The sequence below is a fragment of the Phaethon lepturus genome, unplaced genomic scaffold (genome assembly GCF_000687285.1).
Source record: "Phaethon lepturus isolate BGI_N335 unplaced genomic scaffold, ASM68728v1 Scaffold20218, whole genome shotgun sequence".
Taxonomy (NCBI): Eukaryota; Metazoa; Chordata; class Aves; order Phaethontiformes; family Phaethontidae; genus Phaethon; species Phaethon lepturus.
The window spans coordinates 1-24,207 of NW_010555743.1; the positions used below are offsets into that span (position 1 = coordinate 1).

Consider the following 24,207-nt stretch of genomic DNA (forward strand, 5'->3'; position numbering starts at 1 on the left):
CCCGCGAGCGGATGTGCCCGCTGGCTTCTGTTTGCCCCGAAGCAGTGGGAAGTATACTGTAAAAGCAATCTCATTTCTACAGCGCAGCTCTGCTCATGCCTGTGAGCCAAAGTAAGGTAAGAATGGTTGGGTACTGCCCCAAAATGGGGACCAAAAGGAGGTTGAGCCCTGGGTTTACGGCTATAATGTCAGTCTAAATGGCCTGTACTTCTCACCCCACCGTGGCTCATCCACGCCATGCAAGCTGTATTTTTCCCTCACCGAACCTCTCAACCTTCCTGCTTCCCAGGGCGCTTGCAGTCCCAGGGCCACATCTCCTACCGGGCGCAATGACGTTCTCTTCCCAGGCAACGCGTTTGGCCATTTACAGATCCCGATCCGATATCTCTGATCCACAGATATCAAAGCACTTCTAAAAACAAGATGTTTTCACCAAAGCACTCTCTGATAATCAAACAAATCAAAGGGCGACCTAACTGGATCCACACAAAACGTGTAGCTGCCAAAGGACTGCTGTTATCTCTGGCATGGCTGGGTCACTGGGACATTTCACAGAAACGAAAATGTATTGCCTGTGTAGACCCAATTAAAATACCTCCGGGGAAATGTTTCATGTGCTCTTAAGACCTGAAGCCAAAGCTACCCAACTGGCTTGTAAGGAATGAGATTACTTCCCGGGGGTTGATGGAAAGCATCAAGCACCCTCTGCTGCACTCATTAAAATCAGGCTCAGCAGCAGCATCTGACCTTGCAAACACCAGCAGAAGGGTGCTCTGCCCTCCCAGCGAGAGGGAGGCTGCCTCCCGCTGCCAGGACCTCAGATAACGTTGGAGGGCACTGCAGGATTCAGCCCAGGCGTCCCTCCTCAGCAGAATCCACCGGCCTCTCCTGATTCTCACACAAGGTTTGGAGAAGACAGCACAACCTCTGTTGTAAAAGGTCAGCTATACCTTTCCTGCTGGGTCTGACCAAGTTCTCTCTCGACACCTGGGTCAGCTTTACTTCAAAGGGAGGAGGACTTTGCTGCCCATGCACAGGTCTCTCGGGACAGATGGAGGCTGTGGGTTACTCACTGTGCAGGTAATGAGACTACGGTTGCTGCATCGTTTTCAATCTTGATTTTTTTTTCTCTGTTCACCCCGTCATTTGTTCATGTACTTACACTGCAGGACCTGGATGCTTTTCTTGCTGGTCTGCCTGGGACAAGGGAGGCAGATGGCTCCCCCAGGTTGGTGAAACATGATAAAAGGATAGTGGGGAGAGGCACGGATGAGAACGCGGTTATTTTCCTTGTAATAAGTTGTGCCTCTTCTCTGCCCTCTAGTCCCACTGGTTCATCTGCTCTATATGTGCTCCCACCAGGTTTTGTACAGAGCAGTTGCCACTCCAGGATTTTCTGGATGAAACTGAATAAACTCTTGCTCCAGGGAAAGTTCTTCCAGCTGGAAATCAATGGTGAGTCACAAGTGGCTGCCCTGAGTACCATGAAGGCTCGGGAATCACCTAAGTGATCACAGTGTCTGTGATCTGCATGCTGCTGAATTCTACATGATAATTGGTAACTGACCCCAAAGAACTTGCAGAGCATCCTTGCCATGCTTGCCTCTCGCACCTCAATTTGGCCAACATCCCTACAGATGAGTAAAGCATGTATCTACAGCCACAGTCCCCTTTTGCCCCTTACAACTAACATGCCGGGGGAAGGATGGTCTGAGGAGGAAGGACTGACATTTGGCTGTCATTCTTTCCTCTGCTGAGTCCTTACACATGTCTAGCGAGGAAAACAGACGACATTGCAGCCTGGATATGTCCTGGACAGTACAAATAACAACAGCAGTGTAGGCTGAGTAACACCCAGAAAACACACTCTCAATGAGCACTGAGTGCTGCAGCAATTAAGGGATTTTTTTTTTAATTTCCTTTTTATTTAACACCACAGTAGCAGTTAAATACCCTATTTCAGATTGAACAATGGGTTTCCATTTTGCTGAGGAAAACAAAAATCTACTTAACCAAAATGAAAACCAGAAAATGTTCACATCACATTGAAAAAAGTATGTGATTTCACCCCAAACCAGATTTCTTTGTGTTGAGATCAGTCCACTTTTTTGTGGGTTTTGGGTTTATTCAATTGATTTGGAGGCAGAACTGAAAAAGTCAAGTACAGCAAGGGTGTGGGGAGAGGTGATAGCATTTATGAGAGCAACTGATATCACTGGAAAAAACAGACCAGCCTTCAGGCACAAAAAGGTTGTTTGTTTCTTCCAGCTCTATCAGTTGGTCTTATAAAAGCTACTCCCCTTCTTCCAAAATTCTTCTTACTTATCTGCTTAGTCTATCCTGGCTGCAAGAATACATCTACCGAAACAGCAGTTATTAGTACTGTTTGACATATGAAGATGACAGACAAATCTAGACATTACAATGGCAGCTAGTTAAACCCTATCTATTTGTACAGATTCTTGTATCTAACCCAAGACTGAAATATTACTTTAATCAGAGGGCAGATAATTAACAAAATATGATGTTATTAACTCTACCAGATCAAGAGCTGAGTGCAGCCAGCTCCCATTGTGGCTGTTACTTGGCTCCCCCATAGGTTTAACAGCACGCAGCACCGTGCCAAGCAGAGATGGGCAGCAAACCTGACCGATTTGTAGAAGGACCCATCCAAAATAGGTCCGTGACTGCATCCTTTGACCAGAGTGAGCAACAGATTATCATGACTTGAGGATTTCTAGAAATAGATGGGCTTAATAGCCCATAACTCTTTTCTAGATAGTAAAATCAGGGAGGGGGAAATGTATGTGATGCCTCAGAGAACTCTCCATAATAGTGCTTCAAGGTGGCTGTGGCACAAGCTTCTGGACACAAAGAAGTTCATTAAAGCAAAACTAATGTGGGTGAGCTTGAAACACGCCAGACTGTCTCACGCACTCTAACACATACCAGCACAGCTTTGCCAGCTCCTTAACAGCACACGTTGCTGGAGAGCACCCAACCCAGTTGGACTTCTCAGAGGAGAGCTGCGTGAGGGGGCCTCAGCACCACCCTGCCCCATGACTTGCTCTGAGCTTGCCATCCCATACGTCATTCCCTTTTTATGTAGATCCCTATGCTGGCCCTGTTCTGCTGGATGAGAAACTAGCATCTCGCTGTGGCTACGTCCTGTCAGAAGATGTGTGGGGCAACCCCATCTTCCGTGCGTCAGTGCTTGGCTGTCATGTGGTCAACGAGGTAAGAACCAGAGACGGGCTTGAAAACAACTCAGACAGTACATCCTTTCCAAAAAGACAAGATTGAGATATTATATGGCATTCTAAAGGCATGATTTGAGAACTCAAGAAATAGCGAACTCAAGGAGTTCGCGTTGATGGTGTGTAGAAATGAACAGGCAATGGCTCTCCAGTGTGAGGTTTGTTCAGTGTGACTGACATGGGATTTCCTCTCTCCCTGAAATGACACTTAGCCTAACGCTGCTGACTAGCTGCCAGTTCTCAAGCATATCCTTGTAGCTGCTGATTTGCCAGAGAGTTTCTTGAAAGCCTCTCTGGAAAGAAGTAGGCATCTGCTTGAAAAAGCAGCATTTGCAGTGTGATTCTGGCAGATCATTTCCTGGCTTAATTTGTGTGGTAATGTGCCTGTTAACACATGCCTAGGAACGTAGATCACACACATCTATTAGACCCAGATTTGTATCACGTAACTTTAGCCATCTAAAAGATAATGTCTAGTCTAAACTAGTTGTTTACGCTTCCACAATAGTCAATGGAGAGAAACAGGCATCTCCGGAAGGTGATTCACCCCTTCCTAAAATATGTGTAGCCTGGATTTCTAATTTCTAAATGTTAGTTGAGATGAAATGCACCTAGAAACAGAACATATCAGAGTAGAAACTTCATTGCTTGTCCATGTTTAGTCTGGTTGGTCCTGGAAGTCCCACAGAAAAAATAAGGTAGAACTTTATGGGCAGAGGTTACGCTAACAAGAATAGGAGCTGTACAGTGTGCTCTGCAATGACCAGGATTTCCAGACTGGAAATTTCTCTGGAAAAGTTTTTCCTTTTTCTGTAGAAAAATACACATCCATGTCAGATAGAAGCACAATCCATGGCTTGGTGTGTGGCTTCTGGAGAGCTGAAGGACCAAAAGGAGCTCTTACTGAAGCTTGTCAAGATAGACACTAAACAGCATTTGTAAGATTGTAAGATAGATCTACCTACATCATCTACAAAGCTCCAGTACTTTCTCCCCATGAGGAGGCACATAGCAGTCGTGAATGGGCGGCACGTGAACCACATGGTGAGGCAGGTCTGGTCTTCCCCAGACTAGCTGCTCCTTAATACCGTGGCAAGAATAGTGCCGAGAGGTGATCTGAGGCAAAGGCTGTAAGTACTGAGGCAATGTCTCTGGCTCAGAAAGCCCCCGCACACAAACCTCTTAAGACAGGGTGGTATGTTGGAGGAACTGTCACTACAGCTTTCAACCTGTTCTCATCATTATAAACACCCTCTGCAACAGGACACTGGGCTGGACAGTCCCATGCAGCTGTTCCTGGGACCTTCCACACTACCTGCTGAATTGCCTGTTTTTCTCCCCAGGCAGATGAGCTGTTTTCACTGACTGTGAACATCAAGGTCTCCTCATTTTCAAGCATGAGGGCAGCTGTGACCTACACCTACCCTATGTACTGCTCTTACTCTTCCTGGGCTTCAAGAGAAATTGTGTGTGAAGAAAACTACATGGAGGTAAAAGCTTTCCCACTCAAGGCGAAGCTACATCCAAACTCCCTGCCAGGCACAACCACCTCCACAAATTCCCATCAGAAGTTGATTTTACACTACATACCAGGCGTAATAGCGACCTGCTGATATTCAGCAGAGGGTGTAACTATAGATGCTTATTCGTAACAGATTTACGTGTCACAGGTGTTTTGAATGCAGTGAAATTCAGTTAACTGTACAGATGAGGTAAGTCAACCCACCGCAAGCAAGTCAGCAGCCAGGCAGGCCAACCTGTTGAGCTCATGAGAGCACCTTTACGTTATGAAGCGCGGCAGCATCTGCAAGAATGTCATACTTCTATATGAAATCATAAAACCTAGAGTGTGCAGAGCTGCACCCCTGCTGCGTCACACAACTCACAGGACATCATTGCGAGACAGGACCTGCCTCCCGCTGGGTGGTACGGTTGGGCTGTCCAGCCTGCTACCCGCATCTACGCACCAACGTAGAAACAAGGCGCTGAGCAAAACAAACTTCACTGCCTTTGTTTGCACCGACTGCAGGCAGGACGAAGAAAGCCTATTTCTCCTGTTAGAACTTGAGGCTGTGCAGTCACATCGGGGTGTTGCAACACACTTAGACCACGGTACAGAAGTCTGGGGCCAACACTGGCTCCAAACAGAACTCACCAGAACTCGCCTCGCTCTGCAGCACAATGCTGGCGAGATTTACACCACAGCATCTACCTTGGGTACTGGGGATCCTGCATTTTCAGGTGTTCAGCCTGCATGAGAAGAGGGAACCAGCCCTGTTAAAGCCAACAGCCTGCTTCTCTACACTTCCAGTGGAGAGACCCAGACACCCCTGAAGTCTCCAGAGTGGGATCTAGTTTGCAGCTTACCAGATACGAAACGGGACTTTCGATTTACCTGGTTATACACAAAGTATTCCCTCTGCTGCACATGCACCACCATAACGGCCATGGCTTTAACTTTCATTTTAAGGTCACAGAAATTACAGCTGTCAAGAATCTCTTTGGAAACACTTTAATTACCTCCAGTGAATGTAAATTGCTAAGTCCCAACAGACACTGGAGACAAAATCTGAAAGCCCTCTCTCTGCTCCCCATGCCTGTAACGATGCTGAAGATTTGTTTGCTTCCAGAGAATCTCCTCTGTGTCCCCAGGTGTCAGTGAAGACCGATGTCCCTGCAGTTTCAAATGACTACACCGTAGCGTGGATGTCAGCATTGCCAGAGGTATGAAGGGAGTCTTTCCTAACAGTTCCTAGCCTGCTTCTTCTCACTAGTCTTATGAGTCATTCTTGGGGCATAGCTCCATCTCTGTCAAAAAAAGGGAGATGGCAAAGATGCCATCAAGTACTGAAAAATCTCTCAAGTTTTCTTAGCACTCTAGACTGCAAAAAGACATTTAGATAGGAGAACAGAGCCATATGCTTGTTACATTAGTGGAAACTGAGTTCAAGACAAACAAAGGTAGGTGGTTCTTCACACAATGGGTAGTGAATCTGTCAAACTCCTTGCCAAAAGATGTTGTGGCTGCTAAAAGCTTGCTTGATCTCAAGGAGAGTCTGGAAAAGTTGACTGAAGAGAAATCCAATAAGACTTAGAAAATACAAAGAAGCTACAGATAGCTCAGGAGTCCCTGAGCTGAAAATTATTTGAGGCTGGAAAGCATTAGGGGGAAATATATAAGTTTGTCCTATTTTTCTCATGTCTTACTTGCTCCTTATGTCCATTTTTCCTTTTGACTACCCTCCCATATGGTTATCATTTCAGGACACTCCATTCTAGACCAGTACAGACATTCTTCTCTTCTTATCTTTGACACAGTATGGCTACGTACTATAAAAAGTAGTCAGTCATTTGGCCTCTGGACTGCTCCAGCAATCGACAGGCATGACGGCAATCATTTTATTAACAGCACAGGCATTTTGTCCAAGGGGATTTGTTCAATGCCGCCTTTTCTTCCAGGGCTGCTATGGACTACCCCTAAAGGTGCCTTAAAGACCTATAGAATTCTTTATCTTTATACATATCAAGGGTATTTATTGCCTGGGGTGAACTAGTAGTGTGCAGTGTCACTCCAGTTACTCCAGCTTCTAACAGGAAAATAGGTGCTACAATATCATAGTTTCTAAAGAGACTTTGGTAAACTTTGGTAAATCTGATGCAGCTCATCTCTCTCTTGCAGACTCAAAATGTTGCATACCAGCTGTGGCAACTGATGTTTGTTTCTCCATCAGGGAGAAAGAGAATAACGGTAAGCGATGCAGCAAAACTGGGCTACAGCTTCAATAACACGCTGTCCCGAGTGTACCTCCGTGCACCCTATCACAGCAACGAGTCTGACGTCAGCATGGTGAGTTGTTGCTCTCAATCAGACACAAAACCGTGCTGTTTCCACTGCCTCTCCAGAACACCAGTGCTCTTTTTCTGCCTGCATCCCAACAGGTCAGTGGTGTAAATATGAACATGGTCACTTCCACTTCCATGTACAGGCAGCGCTGGCTGCTTTTGCTGATTGACACAACCGTCTCCTGTCCTGTTGGTAAGGCTTCTTTTCCTTGTTCACCAAAAATAACCACCTAAGGAGCTAGTGGAAAAAACAGGCTCCCCACTTCCCTGTGATCTACTCTGTAAGAGAAGAGGTTTACAAGCTGCCCGTGGAGCAACATGAGCTAAGAGTCCATGGCGATAGTCCCAGACAAACACGTTCCCTGCTGTGACGCTACATTATTTGTGTTCCCAGTGCACTGTCGTGCCTTGTCTCTGGTTTCTCCTACCCTCACATTAGATGCAGGGAACTGGAGGCAAGTAAAACTGCTGCAGAAGGGCCAGGGAGCCTCCCCTGGACTAATCCCCCAGCCTTGGCTCTCCCCTGTCATATAACTCCACGCAGGGGATGCAGCTCTGCATCCTTGGGACTCACCTAGTCCTTTTCTCTGGAAAGGCAGAAATAGCCTAGCTTTTTGCAGAACAGTGGTGGCTGCACCTTCTGTCTCTCATGGAACAGTATTGACGTGAACAATTGATGAGAAAGCGGGAGGTTTTAAGTTGTCATGGTCTTGAAGCTAATATTTCAAGGACAAGGTCCAAATAGGTGGCTCTGTGCCCCATTCCTTCTTCCAGTAAGGCAAAACTCCTAGGACCATAAGGACAGCAGAGCAGGTAGCTGGGAACATGACTGTCCATTCTTCTGAATAAATTAATTAGTCACCTGAAACTGGTGATTCAAATCTACTTCGAGCGCCAGGGCTTCTGTGACAAAATAACCATCGGTTGGCTAATATCCTACAAGGTGTTTCATTAGTGAAAGCTGTGAAGGTACCCTGGTGAAAAGGAATGAGGGAAAGACAGCCATTACAGCGTGAAGACTGACTTGGTAACTCCAATTACCCGGTCTTCTGGGACTGTCTATCTAACTCAACAGATGGCATCAGTTTCACTGATACTACGCTAACATGGACTGTGCCAAGTGTTATTCCCACATTAGTGGTTCAAGAATCCACCTTTCTGTCTAAAGACATTTTAATGGGAGTCGATGATCAAGTCATAGTAAACCCAGAGGTGAAGAACTACTTATTGGAGCACAACAAGACACACATCAGAATAACTATCCCTATTGGAGCAGAAGGAGGCAAGCTAAAGGTTAGTACGAACCTGTCACACACTAACACACTTGAGGTCCTGCACCATGGAAGAGGTTTCTAAATTACGATCATTCCAAATCATTCCAAATAGTGATTGATTGCTGCTTAAAATTCTTAGATATAAGAAATATTTGAAGACCTAGATGCTCCTTCTCTGTGTTTTGAAAGCACTTACTCAGAAACTAAGAAACTATGATTACAAAACATGATAGAAGCAAGAGACTGTGTTTTGTTAATAATCTTTAAGATATACTAATAAATTAAGAGTGAAGGAATTCTTGGGCACTGCAGTTCAATTGTCTATGTTGTTACATTATGCAACTAGTCCTGGTAAACTTCTGGTCTGGGTCAAGGAGTAATTTCCCAGACAATTTCCATGCTGACAGCACAAGTTAGCACGGGACAGGTTCCCAGCATGTAGTTTGGGTGCAGCCACCTGCTTTGGACATAGTATATTCCTTGTCAATCTATAATTTACAGATACAGAGGCAAAAGAAATGTTCAGTAGAAGAGAATAGAATGGCTTGGGTTGGAAGGCATCTTTAAAGATCATCTAGTCCACCCCCCCTGCCATGAGCAGCAACATCTTTCAGTAGATCAGATTACTCAAAACTCCATCCAACCTGACCTTGAACACTTAGAAAGGAGCTGGCAATATTCTCACAAGGCTCTTTACCAGTTCCATTTGTGAAGATGATACTGGTGTGATTTTGACTTATTCCCTTCAGAAGTTCACTTTTTTGTGTAGTAGTGGACACTTACTTACATCACTATGTGTATTGTAACACCAGACAGGCTTGGTCTGAAGAACTGTTGGAAGCACTGACAAACTTTCAGAGTGAACTGTGACAGAATGAGAGAGGTGACTGGTAATCCAGGGATTGTAAAAAAATAAATGCAAATGTGGTTACCTACTAAACTTAATGAGGACGTCCCCCAAACCTGATACTTCCTTATTGAGAATCTCAGCATTATCTGACCCAAACATGGACCAGGCGAATGGGCCAATCAAACAAACAAACAAGCTCCCCTAGCAAAATCCATCCCAAACTTACTAGAATACCATTTTCTCTTTCTAGTGTAAGAATTTTAACCACATTCAGTCATTTCTCTATTGAGCTATTGCGAATCAAGACTTAATCACAAATTTTACCTCCTAGAGCTCCATATCTGGTGGTGTGTATGGAGTCATTTACAGTATTAACTTGTTTTTGGAGCACACATGGACAGATGCAGATTGGCAAACCACGAAGTATACTGTCATCAAATCCATCACCACACCTTTCATGCCACAAATACCAACTGTTATCAACAGTAAGTCATTCCTCTCATTGACTTTTACCAATCTTTTGCTTTTTCTGTGTTACGCATTGCTCCGTTTGACCTCTGCCACACACCTACATTCACCAGAATGTTCTCAACTCCCACTTCCAATTTGCTAGCCAAAGTCAAGATTCAACGTATTATAAAAAAAAGAAAACCTTTAGCCCTAATGGATGTACTACCTATCACCTGTCATTATGGGATGAAATGATAATTATAAGTTGCTGATAAGAATGTAAACATTTCTTTCACAATAGCATCCAGATTTTTCCAGTGAGCACTGGGACCCTAGAATAAAGATGTCACATTGTGCAATTATCACACTGGGGAGAAGAACTGTCTGAGGACAGCATTCGTTGATGGCATTTTCTCCCCCAAACTGCCTGCATTTGTTATCTTGGGAGCATACTGAAATAATTGTGCCATCCAGTGGTGCAGTAATGTTTTTTAAATTATATTTTCCAATGCATTAGGACAACTAAACATCTTTGGAGCTGTCTGGGTAACTGATATAGAAAGAGAAAGAAGCCTCTTAGCATACATTATGATAGTTTTTCCATATTTTATGTGACTGAACTAGATTCTAGATTTCTTTATAAGAAAGTCATTGCATATCTTCGTGCACATCTAGAAAGTCCCTGAACCCACTTTCTAGAAAGTTGTATGTATTTGTTGTTAATCTCCTGCAGCTTGAAGCAATTCTCATGTACTCAGAGTATTTCAGATCTCACTAGAACACAAACACTCATTAATCAGAGCCATTAAAGAGATGGCTGTTGGCTAAATTTCCTGGAACTTGAATGGGAGGCCACCCCCAACCGTCTTCGTTACTTGATCCACATCAGCAGTAATTCGATGTTCTCTCCCTACAGATACTCTGCCAGAGGAAAGGCTATTTAATGTTGCATTTGGACACTTTCTTCCCGATGTCTCTCTGGTGGCAATCACAATAGGAAATGTGCCATTTGCCCTGAGGGAAGCACAGCACCACGGGTTTAAGATTTATGAAACTCCTTTTTCTAATAGAACAAAAGGATTTATCCTGGAAGTCTCTTTTGATGATCCATTTGTTCTAAAGGAGGTAAGATACAGCAGGTCACTTCAGCAGCTGACTGGAGTAGGTAGGGCAGTCCCTCTTCAGAGCGTAGTCTGGCTTTTATTAACCAACAACTGTTCCTCGATCATAAAGGTGTCAATGAATCTGAGCTCATCTGAATTAAGATTAGAGGCTTGTATGTCCCCACCTCGCTCTCCCTGGGTCTCTGGGAGACATGCAGCATCAAGTGCAATTAGATGGTATGAAACATGACTTCCTTTATGTCTGTCAGCATGGCTAATGTCCACGTGCACGCCCAGCAGAAAGAGGTTTGTCAAACCTCTATTAAACGCTCTCCCTTGAAACAGAAGTGCCTTGGAAAAATAAATCAATTATTGCAATCCTGCAAACACCAGTAATCCTGAACCTGAATTACCAACATCCAGTAATTCCTGAACCTAATGTTTATGCAGAGCCATTTGACCGCTGGCACAGGCCATGCACCATGCGAGCATGTACAGGCAGGCTCAGGGTATTCTAAATGTAATTTTGTTAAGCTTCAGACCAGTTGTAATCTAAATATTTGTAAAAAGTATAAACTCACAGAGGGAATTCAACCTCTCATTTCAGTGGGAGGATGCATAACTGCAAGTCCTCTACTACTGTTTCAACCAAATCACACGGAGCTGCGATGCTATTTTCTGTTACAAGGAGCAACATTGCGAACACACAGGATCAGGACTTGCACAAATAGTTTTCAGGCTGCAGTCAAACCACAGTTAAATTACATTAAGGATCAAGTCAAGCCAAAAAATTTCAGAAGTATTTCTTTCAGGTTGAACAGCAGGTTTGCTTTGGGAGCACTTTTAGCGAAGTAAATGAGGATATTGAGGGGGATCTCTCATAGCATCTCTTCATACCTTCTGTTTAACCAATTACTTACTCCCCTGGGTTCAGCCCACACTCTGAGTAAAGAAGAATAAGGATTTGGACCCAGATCTCCCTCTATGAGCTCTTTCACCAGTGGGCTACAGAGGAAACACCACTGTGTTCACTTCTGCCTCCATTTTCTGAACAGGCACTACACCCTCCACATTTATGTTTGTCTGAAAGAGCTGTTGAATCCAGCCCAGATTTCTGAATAGTTTTAGGCCAACTGAAGCAATGTTTTTGGAGACTGAGCTATTTGCAGGGGAGAGGAGGGTGTTGGAATAATTACTTAGTGCTGCTCAGGATATACATTCCTGTCTGTGCTGGAAGCCATTGCTACTGCAGTCTTATACTTCTCTCTTTTTCAGTATGTGAATAGAAATGAAACAAAATATACCCTCCTTGTCAACTACACGATAAGTGTGGGTCCGGAGATGACACTCTATCATCATCCTGCAGAGGTGGAGTGTGTGATTGCTGATATCGGTAAGCTTTCCCCTGATATTAACTGCTTTGCATCAACAGCACGGATCGGATTTTCATTGAATTTGGTGAGAACGGCTTTAGGCTGAGGATGAGAGCTTTTGGGAAAACCCCACCCTTCAATAGCTCATTATTGGTAACGTAGCCAACTTGCTGCTTTTCTGATGGCAGCTTTTCTGCATACTGGCAAGACAGTCTGCCCTCGAGACACTGAGAGCAATAAAAACTAGTGTGTAAAAGAAGTTGGCTTGCAAACTCAGCGAACAAGATGCCTCATAACTTGAACATACATCTACTGGCAAAACTTTCAGACATTGCTACGAGTTTCAGTTTGTCCTCAAATGCAATTCTGCCTCTGCGTCCAGGGCAGAACTCAACTGACTCAAATAAATTGCTGTGAACTCCAAAGACAGCATTTCTGTAAGGAGACAGTCATCCACTAAGAGCTGTACTTCACAGGTTATTGAAGCAGTCAGGAGGTCTGATGGGTATTTTCTCAAACTTGTTAGATTTTGGATGCCACAAAGCTGACTCAAAGTCTCCTCATTGTCCTATTTTATCTCTGAAACAGCTCTGGGTTCAACCCAAAGAAGGCTGACCCCAAAAATATATTTACCTACATAGCTCAGCTTGCCTTACTAAAACAGGGAGTAGTCCTGGAAGCAAGTTGGCAGGCCACCACTAGAGCATGAGGATTCCCCATCCCACCGATTGCGAGCTGCTACATCCACAACACAGCCAAAGCCCTGCAGACGATGCCAGTGTGCACGTAACAGCGCTGCTGCAGTGCCAGTGCAAAATTTAACCGTGATTGATAGAAATCCCTGCCTGGGCCAAACATCATCACTCAAACCTTCCTTCATTGCTAAGTCTTCATCCACCCTTCTTCCTATAGCACTACCAGAAGCAGTTGGTTACTGTGATGAAGAAAACCTGTATCTAGCCATCCCTACTTTCGGTTTGCACCAGTACTGGAACCTGTATCTTGGTAACAAGCTCCTGAACCGGCACGTTGCGCTTACCAATGGGTATCTTGCAGCTACCAATTCTACACACCTGACCTTGCAAATACCTCTGTTTGCTGTGGGAGTTATCTATGAGGTACATTAACTGTATAGCAATGCTGCCTTTAAAGCATGTAGGACTGTTTGCGCATACAGCCACAGTCCCACAGTCACTGTTTGTAGTGCTGTAGTGTTAAACTACATTTGGAAATTGGAAAACCTCCAAAGGGAAGGACTCTAAGCCAGTGCAAGTAAGACAAGAGGTATCGGACACGGACCCTTCGGGTAATGCCATGTATTATGTAATCTGCAGTGCTAAGCTGTCTCTAAAAGATATGCACCAAGTCTTCAAAAACAAACTTCTCAGTATTTTTAGTAAGATGAGGCAAAATGTCCCATCTGCACTGAGCCAGAAACAATATTTCAATATAGTTTTTATGAAAGAAGTTCTTTTAAAAGAACATTTTGTAGAAATGTTAAGACATGGCAGGGGAAAACTGATGCTGTCATAAACATCTGAACTATTCTACAATAATCAGTCAAAAATTATCTCTGTGACAGTGACCAATTAATTTATACCAGAAAACTTCTGCCCCCATGTTTCATCAGGCTCATGTCTTCACACTGACTTAACTCTTGTGACTTGTTAGTATTCAAGTGGCACAAGCTAAAGAACAGAACTTTGCACATACGGATCACATGCCTTAAAAGGACACCTCTTCCATCACCTCCTTCACAGGAAGTGTCCTTTCAGAAAATTAAAGCAAGGTTTGATGTTGCCCTACGGAAAGTGAGAACTATGGACACCTTACAGATGTTCTCCGTTAGCTGCAGTTTTAATTCTTCAGCATTTATAAGTAAGTTATACAACTGATCAATCAATAAAAAGATCTGTGATTCTTTCCTTGAGTTTATAACCCACTCTCTAATTTTCTCAGTATGCCACCCAGATGGTACTATAATGATATCTGCCCAAATGAAGACAGTTCCTGCCATTGATATGAGTAAAACCAAACTGAGGGATAGTTCTTGCAAGCCTAAAGAGTATAATGAAGGACATGCCTTCTTCAAGTTCCATGTCACTACCTGTGGTACTTCAGTAAGGGTAAGTCCATGGCCAAAGCAGATACATCTGCTGGAAGTCTCTGTCTTTCCTGCATTTTCTCTTTTCTTCCCCTGCCCCAGCTCCTGAGAAGATTAAATTTTTAATGAACTTCCCATATGCACAGTTTGAAGGTGATCACATTATTTATGAAAATGAAATCTCTTATGAGAAAGAGACTCTTCCAGGACACAGCATACCGATAATCACAAGAGATCCAGACTACAGGTAGGAGCTACTGCTCACTGACACTGCTCACTTTGGTACAGCTGCTGGGAAGTAAAAGTGAACTCAAAAATTACTGTTTCTCCTATTATAGACTAACAGTCTTGTGCTACTATCGAGCAAAAGAGACCCTAGTGCTAAGTGCCTTTGCCAGTGATTCATCCACATCATCTCCTTTTGGCTCCGGTACAATGGTACCAAGATCAAATATTGCAGGTAGGCAATTCTCTTCCACCATTTTTAAACTTCTGTGACTCTTTCAGTTGTAAGTTCCCTTGTTAAGACATGCCCTGCTTCCTACTAAAGAACCTCCCTAACATTTCCCCTTCTGCAGTGTACAGAAGGATAAGACAAGCCCTCAATGTAGTTTCAAGAGTGTCCAAGGGTAAGTCTCCTCCTAAGAAAAACAGAAAATTTCCAAACATGTTTTAATTTAAATAAAATTAAACAACAAAATCCCCTGACGTTTTCTCAAGATGAATCTTTCATGGAATTCTATGAGACCAACGTGGCAATACTCAAGCGACCTGTGGACCCTATCTTTGTCGAGATGGAGCTGAAAGACAAGAGCCCTGACATTGAGTTGTACCTGGAAAACTGCTGGGTAACCGGGTCTTTAGATTTCAACAGCACCCCAAGATGGAATATCACTGTGGATGGGCAAGTAGTTATTGAATGACCAATGCGTTCATCGGAGAAGCCCTGATTTCTTCTACATCTGTTATCTGTTCTCTCAAATAGGTGCGAGATTAACGGCAGTGAGTATGTTGCAGAGTTCTGTCCAGTAGCTGGTAGCCCCAGGGTGAGATATCCTTCTCATTTTAAAAGGCTAGCAGTAAGGACCCTGACACATCGACTGGAACAGGTAGGATTAAATCAAAGAGTCACCTCCCATTAATGGACCCTACCCTGTGAAATTCTTAACACCATTTAAAAAAAAACTAATTTAAACACCTCACAGACTTAAGACCTAGCCAGAATTCAACCCAAGTAGCCTGACTGGTGCACGGCTTAAATTTAGTTCCCTTCTCAAATCTGCTGTGCAACAGTTTTGAGATTGGACTGGCTGGAGTAAACAAAAGAGTTTGGTATGTAAATATGATTTTTATATGCTGTTTCTGACTTTTTATAGGGTCAGATTCATAGCACTTCAGCTCAAAATGGCTCGAACAGAAAAGTCAACTTACATGCCATAACATCCACACAAAGTTCAGCTCTGTTGTCTCCCATCTCTCCCAGCCAGTCAACCATCTCCTTAGATGCCAGCCCAATGGGCAGGGAAGCAGAGGCATGTGGGTTTCATCTTACACTTTGGAGGTTCTGTCCTCCTCTAAGTCTAAAAACAGCAAAGAGAACCCAGGACAGTCAGCTGAGAGTGCTTTGCTCCCACTCCACCCAGTTGAGTGGACTCTAGCACATGTACTGATATGAGCCATGGCAGGACCCCTGCCTTGGCAGCTTGAGTAACAACATCATTTTTTGACATGGCCTTTCATACGCAGTTCAACTCATGAACTTGCTAGAAATGAACATGATGCAATTCTGGCTTGTGCTGCTTCCTAAGTGCACAGCTGCATCTAGCACTAGATTGAGTTTCTGTCTAGCTTTGACACATAGCCTCCCTGCAGCTGGTGAGGTTTTAACTTCTCCTGTCTCAGCCTCTCAGTTACCAAACTGCCTGAGGGCTTCTTTGACACCAAATTTGAAATTCAAGGCAGGTTCAGCTAGAAGGTGCCGCATGCAAGTGTTCAGACAAGCCTAAGTCTCATCAGCTGTAACTTCTGCAGAAGGAGGACAAAAGACAAACAATGCTCTGCAAAGAGGGATTTGATGTGGACCAAATGGTACTTTTTCTTCTTGTCAGGTGTATGTGCACTGCTTGGTGGCTGCCTGCTCTCCTGCCGACACACCACCTGGCAGCCCCTGCAGAGGATGGTGCAGCTCAAGCAGGGAGAGCAAGGGTAGGTGTTCAGGAGAAAAAGAGCCATTGCAAAGCACTCCTGACCTGATGTTTTTAAGGGATTCAGGACTTCTGGTTTTGGCATCTGGAATACCTATAACATTACCTTTATCTCATACTTTGATACATTAGCACTTAATGTACAGCATGTATGTGTTCTTGGAAAACTACACAAACACACTGTGTATCGTTCTCAGCCTTTCCAGGTCACCATTCAGCCAGTCTCCAGGGCTACATACTTGCTGGACCAGTCTGGATTGTTGATCCAGATCTAAGATGACCAAGTAAAGTGAGTTCGGTAAGAATACCAGGCCCCGTGTACTCACCTGTAGAGGTGACCATGCTCCGCGGCACAAGCAGTGCATAGCCTGTCCTTCAAGACCTTAGAACAGTAAATTCTGGGACGAGAACTGGGGAACAGGCAGGGTTTGCAGCTTCTGGTCTAAGCTTGAGCCTGTAAGAGAGGGATGAAGGAGAGCTACCTGCCAAGACAAACACAGGTGGCATGGCTCTGGAGAAGATGCCAGCAGTAGTGCAGGGCATGTTGGAGTTGGGATGTAGCAGGCAGTTTTGAAACCAGATGTTATTCCAACAGGTTTTCAACCGGACTGCCCCCAGCAGTCATCATCGTTCAGCTGAAAGAAAATGGATCCAAAATTTTAAAAAACAAATGCTCAGGCACAAATCACTGCCATATTCCAAATGCTTTGGAAGGGTCCAAATCCCCCAAATCGTTAGGGTTTATCCTACAGCTTCATCTGCCTTTAGAGAACCAGAGCTACTCAGCTGTGTGCTCCAGCCTCGCTCCTCACTTCACCGTGTGTGTGTCTCCAACAGCACCTGAAGGCTCTGCTGTGCTGGCTGCTTTCTAAATGGCACAACTAGGCACAGGAGCTACCTTTGTCAGTGACCACCAGAATTATCTTGCCTGAAGCGAAAAGACCAGACTGTGGGACTCAGGACAGCACTACAGCACTGGAAAATGCTCAGGTCTGCTGTAACCTGCTGCGTCTCTGAAGTGGCTACAAAAGAAAACTTAACAGAAAATAACCCAAGGCTGCAAAATAAGACTTGTTTCTTCCAGCTGTTGAAATATGGACTTGCAGATCACTAAAATTATTCCAGCTCTGATTATGGCTGCTTCTTGTAATATTCCATAAAGTGACTGCCAATCCTCCCATGTGAATGTAAAGTGCAAATCTGAAAAGTCAAATAAAAATACATTAAAAATAATGTAAGTGCAGATCATCTCCTTGCAACAGCAACCATCTGGTATACCAGCACTGGCTTCAAAGAGCCAAGCAATCTGTTACTTAGGGCCTCTTCCACATGCAAGACAACAATGCACTTTTTTTTCCCCATCAATGCAGATTTTTGCCTATAACATTACATTGACCTGAGCTGCTTGGAAATCTATTAGTTCCTCACTTTCCTCTCACCTGCCAAATTATGGAAAAGGCTAATTCTACAAAATGGGAGAAGATGGATGCTCTAACATGAGTAAAAAGGACAACTCACCTGGTATTTTTTTTTCTGTGGTCACATAAAACATTTTTTAAAGAGAATAAAAATTAGAAGGGTTATTCCTAGAGATCAAGGACGAACCAGGCACATGACCACCTGTAACCACTCGGGATGTGCCTACACTGGAACTGAAGGTGTGCCCGCAGCACGAGTGGGTGCTCAACAGCAATGAAGAAGGGGCAGTTGCACTGATGCCGGCTAACAACGCGCCGGAGTGCAGTCTCCGGTGGGTTTGCACAGTTCGTACAGCTTGTGTCTTCACAGGCTGGCTCGGTTACGTACGCTGATTAGTGCATATACGTGGCACGCTTCCCAAAAGCTGCAGTCATGCCTGTGGTGATTGCTGAATAAATGTAGTCTTAAAGCTGCATCTACGGAAGGACTAAGTTTTGTAAAAAGGAATGGGAGGGTACTGGGATCTCAAGACCCCCTTCAGCAGCAGCCTGGGAGATGCCTTCCTCCGCCGTATGAGCAGTGCACTCTACTGTCCGGAGCTAACACTGCAGAGTCAAGCGAGCCTACTGCTGCCACACATTTTCCAAGAAAGCCCATTCCCCATTTCTAATGTTAACAGTGACAAACTCATCAGTTTAGGTGAACTTTCTGTTAATCAAAAAAGCAGTCGAGGTTAAATCACGATGACTAAATGCTAGCTTTTCTTTTCGCAGCGCTCACGGGAACTAGCGCTTAGTTCTACGCAGATGAGCATCAGGTCTGGTGTTGCATCACTAAGGTTCACTCGCTTTGCAGTCTTGCAGAGTAGATTCAGGTACACTTGTCTGCAGCAAGTGGGATATCCCAGGTCTTTCCCTTTTGCCCTGGAAAGCCAGGAAGGGATCCAGCATCCACCCACCACCCGGCAGATGGGGAGACCTTTCTCTTCCAGATACATTGGGAGGGAAAGGGAGAAGGTCAGACAGACCTGCATTCCCATTTCAATAGGCATTTCAGGTTCCCACATCCTCACAGATCAGCAGAATTCCACATCCTCGGTTTCCCCCTCCTACTTGGTTGCTATTCATGGCAGATGATGTTTTTTACACTGAATCACACAAGTGTGCTAGGGTTAGCATTCATTGTTTAGCTTGGAGGGTGTCTTTGCCAAGCTATGATTCAGCCATGCTATTGCACGGTGTATTGCTCTGCATTTAGACTCTCCTGGGATTACTCCCTCCTCTCAGGTGTTGCAGATGGAACTTCAGCACTTAACTCATGTCCTAGATTACAGTTTTCAGGCCTATGGGCTTAAACTCTTTCTTGCATTAGGCTTTCAGGAACCACCCTGGTCATACCACTACAGCTGAACAATCCTTCGTTATTCAGCCAATGTGGAGAAAAGGAAGGTGCGAGAGAGATGTTAAATGCACAGACACAGGCACACAGGAGTCCCCCCACACAAGCCTGCAAAGCACTGAACTTTGGATCAGCCTTTTCCACAGTAATAGGAGTTAGGCTGAAACCTACTGTTGTGATGTCTATGACAGGGTTGGACCAGCTGTTCTTGTTGGGAGATGAAGATAATCCTCAGGTCCATTTCACATGCTTATTGTACAATACAGACATGAATGATGAAAAACCTGATCATCATGGGCTGTAGGAAGCGATGCTGTGGACTGCATCCAATCCCTCCCTGGTCACGGACTAAAGGGATCATAGAAGGAAAACCTTGGAAACAGTTAATCTTCAGAAACAGACTAGAGTCCAACTCAAATGATCACAACATGCTGCAAGGTGGGCCTCCACCTTGAACGGATCTCAAAAAAGAGATTAAAAAAATGAAAAGCAACCAGCCCTTCCATCATGCCTGAAAGCCACAGGCTGAGGTTGAATCTGTTCTACTGATACAGCCTCTGCCTCTATTAAAAGGATTAGGCAGACCAACAATCATCTGCTAACACAAAAAAAAAATGTAGAATATTATCCTTCTACTAGCAATCTTCAGTTTTGAACATTTTTTTTTCCTCTTTCTGAACCCTTCCCTTTCTGATAGTCAGGGGACAACATGACCTGCATAACTGAGCTTTATTGATACAAAGGCATTCATTTGGCACAAAATTTGAATAGTGCACCTTTCACTAATTTACTTTTTACCAAGGTTACCTACTAAACAGGACGGTGCACAGTGCAGTCCTCAGTTGTAACAGCCACAGGTTTTCAGGTTTTTAACACTGACTTACCTCTGTTGTCCACTCGGAGGGAAAGCACGTGGAAGAGGAACATATTCTGGCCACTTGGTGACCTAGCCCGTTCCCCTCCACGTGCCGCAGTATTCCCTTCAGAATGGCTCTCCTTGTTCCCCAGGCTGCATCTCACACTAAATGTATATGAAACACTTCTCATACTGCTCCGTGTCCTGCTAACCTGAGATTTTGTCATCTTTTCCTACCTTTCTACAAAGGAAGAGGCCTTGCAACACTGCTGGCGGTGTGACAACTCCTCCTCCTGTGGTTCAGTAGAAGGACAAACAGGGTGCTAGGGAAAAGCATCGGGTGATGATGTTATTCTTTGCCTTGTTCTCTGAACAGGTAAGATCTTAGAGACTGTTATTCCACTGAAGAAAAAACCCAGCATTCTGTAATGTATTGAGAAAACCACATATTTTTTGTAAGTTTAGAGGTAAATCACCAGGTGAGAACGCTGTTACTCATTGCCACATTAATCCCAGCTATGAGGAACCAACTAAATGACAGGGCTGCCAGTGAAGGAAAGAGTCAAGGGCTTTTGGAGAGTAGGTTTATAGGTAGGAAACCTTGGGAAAGCAGCTGTGAATTATTCACGTCTGAAACATTTCTGGCCAGAGTAAAGAACCAGTCGATGTATGCTAGCAGCAACCACCTGTTGGACTCGCCGGTACAGCGCCAGGACTTTGACTAGCCAACGTTTCGCGAGGGCGATGGAGCGGGCAGACAGGATTGACCCAGACACTCTACAGAGGTTTGTAACGTTCAAGCAGAGACAACCCCTAAAGCCCGGTGAAGGTGTAAAGCCACACTACCTCTGCACAGCGAAGCATCCAAAGCACACAACCCCTGCTCCTTTTACAAGCTGAGAGGTTGTCTGAATTTCATGTGGAAACACTACATAAAAAGAATTTTACTGCTCTCCATTAGACTTTCAATTCTTACACGCAGGAAAACTTGCAGGGCAATAGGAGCTACTAAACACATTCTCCTCTTCAGGTTGTTTTTTTTTCATTGATAACAGTGGTTTATACCCTTTTGACAGGCCTGAGTGAAAGAACACCACACAATACTATTATTTCAGACTGAAAACCCCAATTAGTCTTGTGATACAAAGCCAGAGAACTAAGTGACTCGTGCACATAAAGGGGAATATGTGTGCGAGCATCTTACTGGCCAAAATTATTGGCTTGCAATAATTCCAAATTATGCCAAAATGCACCATGGCAGTGCATCTTTTCACAGGAGAGAGAAGGAAATACTGTGGAGAATCGTGCTAAATTTGCTCCCAGTCCAGTGAGAAATTTCTGTGTCAACATTGAATGCATTAGAAGTAATTGAGCAACATTCACAAACCAACACAAGCTGGGAGGTAGGAGGGGTATTACTAGCACCTTTATTTTCTAAAATATTTATTTGCTGTTAATCTTTTGATTTGTATCTGCATCTTGTCATTTAAAGTGTTCTGTGCAGAACCACATCTGTGATATCTCCTTTCAAAGCAAAACTTCATAGGTTATATTCAACTGTTCATACAATCTTGTGTAATTTTCTTGGCATGGTAAGTCAGGAACAAGCTTAGTTCTAGCCCACCTTCTCACCATCAACCAGGAGTTGGCAAGATTTCTCAATTTTTGAGACTCATGAAACATGCCAAGTCCTTAAATTATCAATGTTTTTTTTGGAGATGAACACTAAGATATAAAAATTGAAGCAAAGCATGTGCTTAATACATCCAGGAAAGTCCAAAATTAAACTTTTGGAAAAAAATGGCCATTGTTATGACATCACAGCCTGCTTTCCAAACTGTAAAAGGTTACATCCTGCGATCATGCATATTTATATAACTTCAAACTTGCTGCTGTCAAGTGTCATGGAGCATGACAGGTAAACGCAGAATTTTCTCAGCCCCATGCTCCAAATCTGCTCATTGTGCAGAGTTTCATCCCAAAGCTCAAGGCGATCTCTGTAAGGTTGCTGGGGTAGATGTTCAGGGGCCCAAGTCTGTTCTCATGACTTACCCCAAAGGGTTCCATCATCTTCAGTAAGCCCTGCACTTGTGCAGGCTCCAGGACCACCCATGGAGGAACTCGCCGTAAGAAGCAGAACTGCCATTAGCATAATTTATTAAAAAAGAAAAATCCTCATGCTCACGTGGGCAATGAAAGAATATGTCTTTTACTAGAACTTGTACTGCTAAGAATATGCAAGGGTGTTTCTGTGGATGATTTACAGATTTCAGCAATGGTCCCTCCTATCATGTGAGAAATGAAGTTGCCTGTGTATTCACAGCCAGTTCAGTCAGACAGATTTCAGATCCTATTTTTCAAGCAATTGGCCTTTTCAATAAGAAGGAGAAAGCCACAGTTCCTACTGTGAATAGCCCAACTACATCCTCTACCATAAGCTCTTTACAGACAACGACAAGATAAAAAGTACATGTTCATTTTTATTCATTCAATTATTAATCCGTTCAATACTTACAATGGGATTACAAAAAATAAGTATGCTCTGCTCCTACCTGTTTACATAATGTAAAACTACCTCTGGGAGTGAATGAACTTACGACGGACCGAATGCTTATACCACATTCCTCCTGCAAGGTACAGATGGTGTTACCTAAAAAGATGTTACTGGTTTTGTTAAGTGCTTCTTAATACAGAAACACTCTGATGTGAAAAGCGAATCAGCTACCACAGCATCTCAAAGACACCACCTTGTAATTATCAACTGCACTTTTAGCTTAAATCAAATTTACATTTAAATGTGGACAAGCACTATCATTATTAAATCACTGTACTTCTCATAGGCTTCAATCTTAAATGTTTTATATAGTGTGATTTTTCTTCCCCATGAAAGACTGTTTAAAACAATCTGTGGAAGAATAGAGACACAGTTTTAACAAGAGAACTACAGACTTCAGTTGCTATTACTGAGCTTCCAACACCTTTATGAAGTACTTCTGTACAAAATCTGTACAAGTATCTTACATAGAACACTTTGCTTTTCCTCAACACTAACAATATACAAAAATAGCTTATTCTTCAATCATGATCCATTTTTAACTTGTTTATCCAAGAATAAGGTTTCTTCAGTAGGGCATAACAGATTAAATGATTTTGTGTTTCATCCATCAATGACAAAAATCACATCAGTGTTTACCAAAACGTTTTCACACCACTAGCTGCATTTTCAATAACCCCGCTTTCGTTTTTCTTCTTTATCAAGAATAGCCTGTTTTAGACTCAGTGCAGCATCTTCAAACTGGGGGTTTAACTCTAATACTTTCCTGAAATCTTTCATGGCCTCATCAAAGCACCCTGTCCCAAGAAAAAAGAAAGAATGAATTAATTCTCTCTCTGTAACTGCTCAAACTCACAAACCACAACTGAAGAATGACACCTATGCTTTCACTAACAAAAGTAGCAGCTGTATTTACTGCACCCACTACATTTGGATTCTCCAGGGGTCCAAGTGGGAGCCAAAGGTCTGCAGAGCAAGAAGCCGAGTGCCTATTTTTGAACCTAAAATGGGCTTAAGGCTCAATTCTGCCAGCTTATTCCAAGAGGAGCCAACAGGCCCAACACTCAGGCACCGAGGTAATAGCCAGGGGTGCCTTAAACCTGGAACGCAGGCATACTGCTTCCCAGCTGATACCCATTCTCCCAGTGCTCTCTCTGGTCCCTCAGCTTCTGCGTCTTGACTTTGCAATGGTGAAGCTCCAATGAAAGGCACAGAGGTGTCATTTTCTTACAGCACGTTCAACACTTGGGCCGCAAATTCCCCAGAAGTGGCCGACAGCCCACTGCAAGCTCAGGAGGCTGTACTCAGTGTGGCTGCACCTGCTGAAGAGATGCTCTCTCTTAGGTTTAATGGCAATGTTTGGATTCCACTCCATCTCACCCCTAATACAAATTTTTCCTCAACTGAAACTGCAACTTTCCCCGTTTCTCCCGGAATAGGATCATTTCAAACGACACAGCAGCACATCTGCAAACAGGGATCGTCGGGCCGACTCGTGCCTGCAACGTCCTGCGATTCCTTG

At 43.9% G+C, this 24,207-nt stretch overlaps 1 protein-coding gene across 1 annotated transcript; it reads left to right on the plus strand.

The window, feature by feature from the left end:
• Positions 1-913: 913 nt before the first annotated feature.
• Positions 914-15,300, plus strand: LOC104615060 (the record flags this gene model as incomplete). Its single annotated transcript, XM_010292268.1, has 19 exons — positions 914-1,080; positions 1,170-1,228; positions 1,363-1,455; positions 3,110-3,237; positions 4,601-4,747; positions 5,910-5,981; positions 6,937-7,104; positions 7,197-7,293; positions 8,176-8,393; positions 9,556-9,709; positions 10,591-10,799; positions 12,053-12,170; positions 13,063-13,268; positions 13,911-14,028; positions 14,110-14,276; positions 14,401-14,501; positions 14,593-14,714; positions 14,975-15,158; positions 15,240-15,300. Coding segments are annotated over exons 1-19 (2,451 nt in total), but the record flags the coding sequence as incomplete, so codon positions are not given.
• Between the last annotated feature and the right edge of the window lie 8,907 nt (positions 15,301-24,207).